At 40.3% G+C, this 12,506-nt stretch overlaps 1 protein-coding gene across 2 annotated transcripts in view; it reads left to right on the forward strand.

Annotated features, from left to right (window-relative positions):
* polk (polymerase (DNA directed) kappa) overlaps window positions 1-12,506 on the forward strand; it is a 64,415-nt gene that overhangs the window by 15,284 nt on the left and 36,625 nt on the right. For both annotated transcript variants that reach the window (XM_055631272.1, XM_055631265.1), the window contains exons 2-3: window positions 2,435-2,637; window positions 10,560-10,679. In XM_055631272.1, the coding sequence (XP_055487247.1) occupies window positions 2,491-2,637; window positions 10,560-10,679 (267 nt within the window). In that variant the 5' untranslated portion in view covers window positions 2,435-2,490. The remainder of the gene's footprint in view (window positions 1-2,434; window positions 2,638-10,559; window positions 10,680-12,506) is intronic.

Consider the following 12,506-nt stretch of genomic DNA (forward strand, 5'->3'; position numbering starts at 1 on the left):
GTGCAAGGCCACCAAAGGCAATTGTGACCTCACCCTCCCCCATCTTGCAGAGACTGAGCCACGCCCACACTTCCGGGTTTTATAGTTCCTCCCCCCTCCAACGTGGCCTTCATGGCGTGATTGACAGGAGAGAGAATCTCAACATTTTTTAAACACTCATCGATGGGGAAAATCCTCGGCACCTGATGAGCGGAGGGGGACTCTGAGTAAGATGGCCAAAAATCACAGCTGTACGTGATAGTGTTTTTTTGTAAAATCAACATACAGCGCAAACAGGAAGTGGTCAAGATTAGACTTTGAATTATATAGAAGGCAACACCACTTTTCAATAAGGCAAAGGCAACACCACTTTTCAATAAGGCAAAGGCAACACCACTTTTCAAACCAACCCATTTTCAAACCAACCCACTTTTGCATTTTCAAACTACATTAAGGGCAGTAAAACGACTCGCAGTGTAGCAGACACGTGTTCAGTGTTATTCTCAGCTCAGACTGAAAGTTGTGACCTCTCGCTCCCCCATCTTGCAGAGACTGAGGCAGTCCACACTTCCGGGTTTTATAATCCCTCCCCCCTTCCACTGGAAGGGGCGGGGCCTTCAAGGCATGATTGACAGGCGAGAGAATCACAATATTTTTTGAACATTAATAAGCCTTTTATTTTTCATCGATGGGAAAAATCCTCTTGTCCTGCGGGGGGGGGGGGGGGGGGGGGGGGGGGGGGGGGGGGGGGGGGGGGGGGGGGGGGGGGGGTGCACTGCCAAAAATGGCAGTAAGATGGCCAAAAATCACAGCCGTAAGTGGTAGTGTTTTTTCTAAAATCAATATGCAGTGCAAGATTTGAGCTTTAATTATATAGATGAATGACGACATACCACTTTTTCAAACAAATTACTATCTTCATGGATACGACGGATTTGGAGGGATATGGACCAAATGCTGGCAGGTAGGACTAGTGTAGCTGAGACCTGTCACTTAAAGAAATGGCCCTTTCATTGAACGATGTTCCATTAACCCACAATCTTTCCTGCAACAATTTTGAGTTAAAATGAGATTGTGCGGACAAATTTGGCTCTAACTGCATCTACAAGTTTGCAGAGGACACCACAGTGGTGGGCTGGACCACAAGCAATGACGAAAAAGTGTACAGGAAGGAATTGATAGAATTTATTAACATGGTGTCAGGATGACGACATCCACTTCCTCAAAGTGAGCAAGTTAAAGGGACAACATTACCAATGATCTGGCATGGACCAACCACATTGAACCAACAGCCAAGAAGGCACACCAATGCTGCTACTTCCTCAGGAAACTCAGGAAATGTGGCATGTCTCCAATGACTCTTACAAACTAGTCTACAGATATACCATAGCAATCATACTGTCGGATTGCATCCCAGATTGATTTTGGAACAGCTCTGCCCAAGATGGCAGGATATTGCAGAGAGTTGTAGCTATGGTCCTGTCCATTACACAGACCAGACTGCCCACCATTGACTCCCTCTGCACATCACCCTGCTTCGTATAAGTACCCAACATAATCAAATACTTGTCCCACCCTAGTCATTCCCTCTTCTCCCCAATCCCACCGGGGCAAAGGTTCAGAAGTGTGCACCACCAGACTCAGGAACAGCTTCCTCCACTATTTTTTTCAGCTTTCGTAGAACCTTCCATAAGCCAAGGTAATGCCCAGTTAATGGAATGGAATGCTATTTATTGTCATTCAAAACTAGGTTTGAACAAAATTTCATTTCTACAGTTTTTTACATTACAAAAAAAAAACCAAGACCCACACATAACACAGTTTACATAAACATCCATCACAGTGAATCTCCAACATCTCCTCACTGTGATGGAAGGCAAAGTCTTTATCTCTTCCCTTTGTTCTTCTCCCGCGGTCCAGCTGTCCAACTGCAGCGTCGAGGCGACCTGGGGCTCCGATGTTAAAGCCCCCGATGGGCGATGGTAAGTCCTGTGGCCGTTTAAGCCACGACGAGCGATGTTAGGCCCAGCTCCATGTCCTTTAAACCCCGCGGTTCCAGGGAAGAGATTAAACGGTTTCCCCCACAGCCCCCCCCCACCCCCCCTACATATACACAGCTAAAAAATAAAAATAAAAACTAGCTCAAGACATACATTTAACATGACAAAAATGAAAAAAAGACAGACGACTGTAGTCGAGCCGCTGCCGTTAGGCGCCGCCATTTACTACCCCATTGCCTATGGAACTGGTACGCCTCAAATACAAAGACTTATTTTCTGCACTCTAGATCTTTCCCTTTAATCTACCAATTGTGCTTGAATTTGGCTTGATTATATTTATTTATAGTATCTGATTTGATTGGATAGCATGTAAAACAAAGCTTTGCACTGTACCTCCATGCATGCAATAATAATAAGCTTATACTTATTTTTATTGTGCCTTTTTAACTATTTAGGACTGGAAAATTAAAGAAAAGTTCAAGGTCCGACCAAATTGCAAAAAGAAGCCACCATGGAACTTGCTTCCGAAGGAAATGCAGATTGCTCTGCTGCTAATGATGCCATCATTCTTTCCAGAATGGCACTTAATGATAACAAAGCTGGAATGGGAGGTTTGGATAAAGAAAAAATTAATAAAATAATTATGGAGGCATCTAAGGTAAGTTAAAACTAATCTTCTTACAAAGTAAGGGTAAGCGGGATATGAGGTACTAACCATTTTAAATAGTTAACAAAATGCTAACCATTTTAACTCCCCTTCCTATCCCTACACTGTCCTTTCTGTCCTAGCTTCCTCCATTGCCAGAGTGAGGCCACATAAAAAAAATCACACCTCATATTCCACTTGGATAGCTTACAACCCAATAGTATGATCATAGAATTCTCCAAGTTTAAGTACCCTCTAACAATTCTCCCTCCCCATTATTCCTCCAGACATCCCTGCCCTGTGGCCCACCAAGACTTTCTCCCTCCACCTACATTCCTTTGTCTGGCTTTACTACTTGCAGTGGGGTGGAAGATTGCAATCTTCATGTGGTCCGCCCTGTTTCAATGAATGCAATCAACCCGGCGTGCACAATCAAAATAAGATCAAATAGAACAAGTTGTCCTACAAGTCTAGGCTGTGCATGCCAAACGCAAGAAGAAGACAACTTGCAGTTAGTTCTTCAATCCTTTTGTCTTACACCTTTTTTCATCTCTGACCTTTGTCCAACCATCTGCCTATAGAAACATCCCCCTCGCGTGTGTTTATCTATTACCAGCCATATTATGTCCTGCCCCTCTTCTAGTTTATATCACCCCACCCCCGCAATCTGTCTGAAGAAGGGTCCTGACCCGAAACGTCACATTATCCAGGTTTTCCACAGATGCTTTTGGAGGTACTCCAGCACTTTATGTCCTGTTTTTAAAGCAAGGGTAAACGTTGTAAATGCTTATCTAATCTGTTGGCTGAGTTATGTTTGAATGTAGACTCTAATCCTACTTATGCTGTTGTTTTGAATAATACAAATTAATCTGCCTCTACTATTACCCCTGGCATTGCATACCCTTCCTGACAAATATCTTTAAAACAAGATTTCCTCTGATCTTCTGGTTCTTCTGCCAACTGTCCTAATCATACTGAGTACAGTTTATAAAAAAAACAGCATATCTACCTACAAACATTATGATAGATGAATGAGATTAATTTCCACCTTTGCACCCAGTGTGAAAATATGCTCAATTGCAAACATTTAGCAAAAATGCACTTGCTATACAAGAAGTATTGTATTAATACTGAAAATGGTTTAATGAAGAAAGGTATGTTTCCCAGTGATTGGAGATTCATTATGAAAATTGATTATGAGATCATTGCCAAGACTTGAGGGCCTGGACTATAAGGAGAGATTAGGCAGGCTGGGACTTTATTCCTTGGAGCACAGCAGCCAAAGGAGATATAATGTTGAATAAAATCATGAGGGGAATAGATAGGGTGAATGCACACAGTCTTTTACCCAGAGTAGAGGAATCAAGAAAATAGGTGACGTAGGTTTAATGTGAGAAGGGAAAGATGTAATAAGAACCTGAGGAGTCATTTTTTTCACACACAGAGTGGTGGATATATGGAATGAGCTGCCAGAGGACGTAGTTGAGGAAGATACCATAAGTAACATGCAAAGGCGATCAACACTCTGTGTTTCTTCAATGTAGACGAGACCACATTTTGAACACCAAATGCAGTGGGCTAAAGAGTGTAAATGTGAAAGCGAATAGCTGCTTTACCTGAACTAATTGTTGGACCTTGAATAAATTGTGTGTCTACCAATGGGCTTGTTGTGTCGTCAAGAGGGTTTCATGGTAAATAGACACAAAAAGCTGGAGTAACTCAGTGGGAAAGACTGGACAGAACAAATGGGTGAAGTTTCGGGTCAAGGGCCTTCTTCAGACATGTTCAATGGCAATATATATCGGCATCGGAACAATGCAATTATTTTTTGGCTGCAGCTTAACATGCACCCTAATTGCAATAATACACAGATAAATATATGTTTTTTCACTTTCAAATTCATTTCACGCACTTTATGTGCAATGTGACGAATAAAACTGATTGATTGATTGATTGAAGAAAGAACTGCAGATGCTGGAAAAATCGAAGGCAGACAAAAGTGCTGAAGAAACTCAGCGGGTGAGGCAGCATCTATGGAGAGAAGGAAATAGGCAACGTTTCGGGTAGAAACCCTTCAGACTGAATATACAATATGTAATAATTAATAATGTCATAAATTAATAACTGATACCATTAACTATAACAGTGCAAAACCAATGCCTATAATGCTATTTAAAAATAACCATACCATCAGTGCCATCGTGTGTTAATATAGTTGTATGGATTTCAAGCCATTTATTGACTTAGTACCTTCATATTTTGTTGGTCAAACCTGGATTGTTTTATTCAGCGTGTTGGAGGTTGAGCGGAGATCTGATAGAAGTAAATAAAATTATGAGAAACATAGATGGACAGAACCTTTTTCCACAGGTGAAAATGTCAAAGACTTTAAGGTCAGAGGGGGAGAGGTGAAAGCTTTTGTTTACCACTCCTACCAGAGTGATGCCAGGGATGGGGTGGTAATGGAAGCAGATAGGAAAGTACTATTTAATGATGGATATGCAGGGAATGGTGGGGTATGGACCATGTGCAGGCATAGAAGTTTAACATGGCAATATACAGACATTGTGAGCCAAAGGGCCTTTTCTATGGTGTACATTTCTGTGTTCTATGTTCATTTAAACAGTATTTGTATTCAATGTTATTATTAAGTAAATCATTTTAAATTATATCCCATGGTCCAGCTAATAAAGAGCTCACTGTGCAGAATCACAGATTTAAACTTATTGACCATCAATTGACAGTTGTTCTTTTCCTTCTCCGTAATTATTTTAGCTCCAGACTCACTTCTCTCTATTTTCTTTTGTTACATTGATTTTTGTTTTCAACTGTTACGTGTTGCATTGAAGTCAGTAATAGAGTCTGATTATCTCCTCTCTGCTAACACCCATCATGAAGGTCCACGGTAAAATAAGCAAGTTTTTACATTGTTGCTCATTACTTCCCCCCTGAATAACATTTTCCGGGAGTTTGTGTGAGTGCAGCTTATTCGGTCATAAGGTCGAATAGGAGTAGAATTAGGCCATTCGGCCCACCATTCAATCATGGCTGATCTATCTCTCCCTCCTAACCCCATACTCCTGCCTTCTCCCCATAACCTCTGACACCTGTACTAATCAAGAATATATCTATCTCAACCTTAAAAATATCCACTGACTTGGCCTCCATAGGTTCACCACTCTTTGACTAAAGAATTTGATACGGTATTTGATACGTAAACATTGTGCACTTCATGGCCTTCTGGCACTTGGTGGTTGATAATTTTCTGCTTTATTTTTGAATGTTCTCAGTGATGGCCTTGGAGGTTAAAAAGTAAGAATTTTGCCATTTTGTTACGGAACAATTTTGATTTTAGTACTTCCGAACCTACTGGGAAACATGTCATATAAGATCTGTTGTGCTATTATTGAATCATTCTTTAATTGCAACCATAGGCATTGTGACTTTGCAGTGTTCCAAGCACCACCTTTCAAAATAAAAGCAAAGAATGAATGATGAATGAATGAACGTTTGAATGAATGAATGATTGAATGAATGAATGAATGAATGAATGAATGAATGAATGAATGAATGATTGAGTACTTTATTGTCACATGTGACAAGTCATGGTGAATTTCTTTGCTTACAAACCCAAGGTATGCAAATGGTTGCCACATAAAGGGTGCTGACAAAGTCACAAAGTATAAACAGTATCCGCGCCAGGTCTCCCTTTGTTCCACCCCTCCCTCACCCCCTTACACTTTTTTAAACTATGCCCACAAGTTTGGCAGAAAACAGCTGGTCACCCAGATACTCAGAAATTTGGGAATACCTTTAGTATTGGCTCTCTTGTTGTCACGTTTACCCAAATACATTCAAAAACGTTGTTTTGTATGCTAGAGCCTGGCAAATCATTCCGCCAATGAGTGCAGCAAGTGGCGCTAAACGAGAAATTAAAAACAGAATGCAGAATATTGTTTTACGTAGTGCAGATTTTTAAAAAAGTGCAACGTCCGCAGTGAGGTAGATTGGAAGATCTGGAATATTTGCTTTGAATGTAGCGGTAAACGTGATTTGACGATTTGGCACCTTCTGCCTGACAGGAGATAGAGAGATGAGAGAATGACTGGGCTGTGAGTGGTCCTTAATTTTATCAGCGCCCTTCCTGGGACAGTGAGAAGAGTAGATAGAGTTGATGGAATGCGAAGGGGGTGTGTGCAGCAGTGAGCGGTGTGCAAAGCTGATGTGCATGATGCAAGAAAGCAGATTTTAGAAGAACTACCTTCTTGGCAATAATTGATGGGAACAGATCCCAGTAGCCTTTAAGAATTTTACTGTCTTTACCTTGCACTAAATGTTATTCCCTTATCATGGATCTATACATGGTAAATGGCTCGATTGTAATCATGTATTGTCTTTCCGCTGACTAGTTGGCAAGCAACAAAACCTTTTCACTCTACTGCGGCACATATGACAATAAACTAAACTGAACTGAAATGAATATAACAGTGTCTTTTAGACAATTACAGATTATGTTTGTTAATAGGAAACTAAATAGTTTGTCCTTCAAAAGTTTGTGATAGCCAACTATTTCATATCTGACAGAGTACAGTACGTCTGAAGTCGGATCACTATTATACAAACTAAAGTGTCGGGCAATTTGTTAGATTTCAAGAACAGTGACAGTAATGAGTGTCTGCATCACTAAGCCACGGCTGTACCATGCATGTCTTCCTCATTGTGCATTTCACATTAAAACTATTCATAAGAAGAAATAACGTTCAAGCATCATGCTTTTCTCATTTGCTCAGGGAAAGCAATTTAGGCATACAGGTTATTTGAAATTAGTGTGTAGGGTCTGAATAAGGGTCTCGACCCGAAACGTCGTTCATTCCGTCTCTCCAGAGATGCTGACTGTCCCGCTGAGTTACTCCAGCATTTTGTGTCCACTTTTATTTGAAATAAGATTAGCTAAGTTTTCCGAGGAGATAGATTAGATACAAAATGCTGGAGTAACTGAGCGGAACAGGCAGCATCTCTGGACTGAAGGAAAGGGTGACATTTTGGGTCGAGATTTCAACAAGCTGAAGAAAACAATCCAGGTTTGACCAACAAAATATGAAGTAAGGAACTATTTTTTAAATTGCATTATAGGCATTGGTTTTGCACTATAATAGTTGGTACCGGTTATTAATTTATGACATTATTGATTATTATATATTTATCTGTATTATTACAATTAGGGGGCATGTTAAGCTGCAGCTTAAAATAATTTAACTTTTCCGATGTCGATACATATTGCCATTAAACACGTCTGAAGAAGGGCCTCGACCCAAAACGTCACCCATTCCTTCTCTCCAGAGATGCTGCCTGTCCCGCTGAGTTACTCCAGCATCTTGTGTCTATCTTCAATGTAAACCAGCATCCGCAGTTCACTCCTACACAAGTTTTCCAAGCAAACTGATTGAATCACTCTGTGTTTACATTTTCCAAATCTGGTCCCATCTTTTTTAAAGCGGGCTCTTTTGTTTCCTACTTGTAAATCAAGAAATAGAACATTGAGTGAGTTGCTTTTCTAGAATACAATACAGCCAGTCTGATTTTCTCCTTTGGTTGTCATCTAATCCATGTGATCCGGTGTTTGTAAGCACGGAAGGTGACGTTTCTTATCAATAACTGTTTTAAACCTTTTCATGTAATTTGTTTGCATAGAAAGTGTTTAAAATATTGAACCATCCCAAGAATCTTAACGGAAGAGATGCATTCTCACCTGAATTGAATTTTCATTTCCTACTACAACTGAGTGGCGAGAGTAAGGACAAACACTGACACAGACCATTATGTACTCATTAAAAAATATGACTATTAAAAGCAAAGTCATCCATATCGTCTTGTTACTAAATATCATTTACGAGGTCTTATCTCATTCCCTTGGAATCAGAAGATGAAGATTCTCATTCAAATATTGTAATCCTAGGACTCTAGCTCCATTATTGCTGCACAGTTAATTTTATGAAGGAGATGAGGAGGAATTTATTTAGTCAGAGGGTGGTGAATCTGTGGAATTCTTTGTGGAGGCCAAGTCGGGACATTTTTAAGACAGCGATAGATACATTCTTGATTAGTATGGGTGTCTGAGATAATGTGGAGAAGGCAGGAGAATGGAGTTAGGAGGGAGAGATAGATGGATCTAGCATGATTGAATGGCGTAGTAAACTTGATGGGCCGAATGGCCTCATTCTGCTCCTATCACTTATGGTCTTATGATCTTAATTATTTATTCTGTGAACTATCAAAACTATTTATATTTATAAAAGCACTTTAAAATTGTATAGATGACCAAAATGTTCTCTTTGGTAGACAAAAATGCTGGAGAAACTCAGCGGGTGAGGCAGCATCTATGGAGCGAAGGAAATAGGCAAAGTTTCGGGTCGAGACCCTTCAGATTGACAAAAAAAATGTTTTCTCTTTGATCGATCATCTACCAAAAAGTATAGTATAATAATGGCAGGTTCCTCCCTCTACCCGGAATTTGCAAAGGAGTTCTTGGCATGGATCTGAAGGTTCTTGACAAAACTTGTACAGGGCAGTTCCATAACCTAATACCCAGCGTTTTTGTGCTTTATCAATTGTTCCGGAGAATGCACAGAGTTAAATATTCAGTTGCTACAGCAAGAATTTTGCTTATTTGTTGGGCTTCCAGAACAAATGACCACATCTTCCAAGGTCTAGGTATGTTTGTTTTAGATCCTTAAAGGTAAAATGGCCCCATTTGCATTCTAGTCCTCTTGATACCTTAAAAATTATTTCTTGTATCTCTCACCATTTCAGTGATTTCATGGTAAGGAACTTTAGCCTCCGCCCTTCTATAATTTCCATGTTCCAATCAATTGATAAATGTAATTATCTGCCTTTCCTATAGTCATAGAGTCATAGTCATGGAGTCATACAGCGTGTAAACAGGCCCTTCAGTCCAACTTGCCCACACCGACCAACGTATCCCATCTCCACTAGTCCCACCTGCCTGCGTTTGGCCCGTATCCCTCTAAACCTCTCCCATCTATGCACCTGTCTAACTGTTTCTTAAACAGTTTCTTTAGTTTAGTTTAGAGATACACCGCACATTAACACTATCCTATACCCACTAGGGACAATTTTTACATTTACCAAGCCAATTAACCTACATACCTGTACGTCTTTGGAGTGTGAGAGGAAACCGAAGATCTCGGAGAAAACCCACACAGGTCACGGGAGAACATACAAACTCCGTACAGACAGCACCCGTAGTCGGGATCGAACCCGGGTCTCCGGTGCTGTAAGGCAACAACTCTACCACTGTGCCGCCCGACTTCTTGTGTTGAACGTGGATGATTTCACACTTTCCCCAGATTGAACTCGCCTTGAACTGCGATTGTTGAATTTATGAATTGATTTGTGTTTGATAAGTGTACTCTTTCTTTGCAGCAGTCGTGAGTATTATCTTTGAAAAGGAGCCTCTCATCTCACATAATTTCGCATTAACCGCAACCTGGTATGAGAATTGTCTGTCAGAAATGGAGAAATGTTGCATTGCGTGTAAACAGATAATGAGTCTTTGAGATAGACACAAAACACTGGAGTAACTCAGCCTGTCAGGCAGGATCTCGGGTCTGATGAAGGGTCTCGAGCCAACAACACCGCCTATTCCTTTTATCCAGAGATGCTGCCTCTCCCGCTGAATTACTCCAGCATTTTGGTGTCTACAGTGTAAACCAGCGTCTGCACTTGCTTCTTACACAATGTGTCCTTTATATGTTTACTCAAAAATGCACAAGTATTATCTATTACAGTGAAAATGACGGATGCAAAAACGGCTTGAGAAATGTGTAAACCAGCGTCTGCACTTGCTTCTTACACAATGTGTCCTTGATATTTTTTTAACTCAAAAATGCACAGTAATTTATATTTGGTTCCAGGGATCAAGATTCTATGAAAGTGAACAAAAGAAGGAGCAGCAGGTGAATCAACGTATTGAGAAAATGTTGCAACAAAAAGCCCAGATTACAGAGCGCCAGCTAAAGAAATGCCAGCAGCAGGTAAGGGCCAAGGAAGTAAATGGAAATAAACATTTTTAAACTGGATTTCCAGCCAAGGTGTCTCACATTTTCAGCATGTTTTTGTTTCCCCAATTAAAATTCCTTCCTTTCATCTTAAACCTCTGCTCTCTTGTTTTTCATACTTCTACCATGGGGAAAAAAAGATTCTGACTATCTACGCTATCCATGCCTTTTATAATTATATCCATCTACCCATCTATCCATCTATCCATCCATCCATCCATCCATCCATCCTTCTATCATGTCAACCCCCAGCTATTTCATGCCGAGGAAAACAAATCCAATCTATAATCTGCCCCCATAATGAAAGTCCTCCAATCCAAGAAACATCCTGGTGATTCAACCTTTCTACATTGTCGTGACTTGAATTGCACACAATGCTCCAGCTGTAGTCTAACTTTTTTTGTTGTTGCAAAGTTGTAATGTAACATCCAAAGTTTTATTTGTAAGAAAGAACTGCAGATGCTGGATTGAAATCATAGGTAGACCCAAAATGCTGGGGTAACTCAGCGGGCGAGGCAGCGTCTCTGGAGAGAAGAAATGGGCGACGTTTCGGGTCGAGACCCTTCTGTAGAAGAAGAAGGGTCTCGATCCAAAACGTCGCCCATTCCTTCTCTCCAGAGACACTACCTCACCCGCTGAGTTACTCCAACTTTTTGTGTCAACATCCAAAGTTTAATTCTCCATGCCCTGACCTATGAAAGCAGGCATACCACATGCCTTCTTCACCCTTTCTACCTCTTATAGGGAACTTGAATGCCCAAGACCCTCTGTTCATCAATGTTGCCTAGCCCTCTACCATATATGTCCTACCACTCTATTTGACTTTCCAAAATGCCTCACCTTGCACTCCCATTGTTGCCTTTCTAATTGCTTGCTGGACCTAGACATTAACTTTCAGTCATTCATTACCTTGAGAGTAAATATATGGGAATCCTCTGAAAATAGTGCTGCTGAACAGCTATATGAACCTACTGCGAGTGAGTTTTAGATAATAGACAAAGTATGTTGTTTCTTTCACATTTGTGCTTATTTATTATACACACACACACGCATGCAAATTATATTCTGTTATTGCAGATTTTTGGGAGGTGATTTCTGACTGTTCCGTAACCTGGACAGCAGTAACGCAGGGTTCACCAGTAATTTTTCACTGGCCTATATCAAGTCCACGAGATCCCTTTTTGTCCAAGATGCTCTTGGTCCTGATCACTGCTTCTACTTTTATTCAATCCCCTTAATGTAACGCTTCATCGTGTTACCTTATTCTGAAAAATATTACATTATTTTCCTGAAGTTATGTGCAGAGGCTTGATACAAATTGTAGTTCTTGGTAATGTTTCTAAGGACAGACTGTGAAATTGTATCTATAATGAATTCTTTGTCAAATAAGTGAGTGAGAGAAAATGTTGGTTAGTGATCTGCTCGTGGTATGAAGTAGATCATGGGTTTCATAGTGAGGAATTTGCAATGAGCATCCAAAGGGCATGATGTTACACGATCATTCACATGGTAACAGTTAGTCCTTTCATTCCAATATTAATTATAATTTCTGAACGCCTGTAATAAAAGAGGTAGTGGAAGCTCATATTGGGTTCAATTGTTTTTAAAACTTAATCTGAGTGTTTGCCATATTGTTGTAAGTGAAATCGGAGCAGAAATACAAGTACAGCAGTCTTTAATATGTGTCCCATGTCAACAACACCCCTTCAGTTATTTCTGGCAATACTTATTTTCCTGAAATATTCTCCTGAGCAATCTTTTATGTTATTGGAAACTGGAGCAGTAGATATTGAAACTGCCATT

This window comes from Leucoraja erinacea, chromosome 3 (genome assembly GCF_028641065.1).
Source record: "Leucoraja erinacea ecotype New England chromosome 3, Leri_hhj_1, whole genome shotgun sequence".
NCBI lineage: Eukaryota > Metazoa > Chordata > Chondrichthyes > Rajiformes > Rajidae > Leucoraja > Leucoraja erinaceus.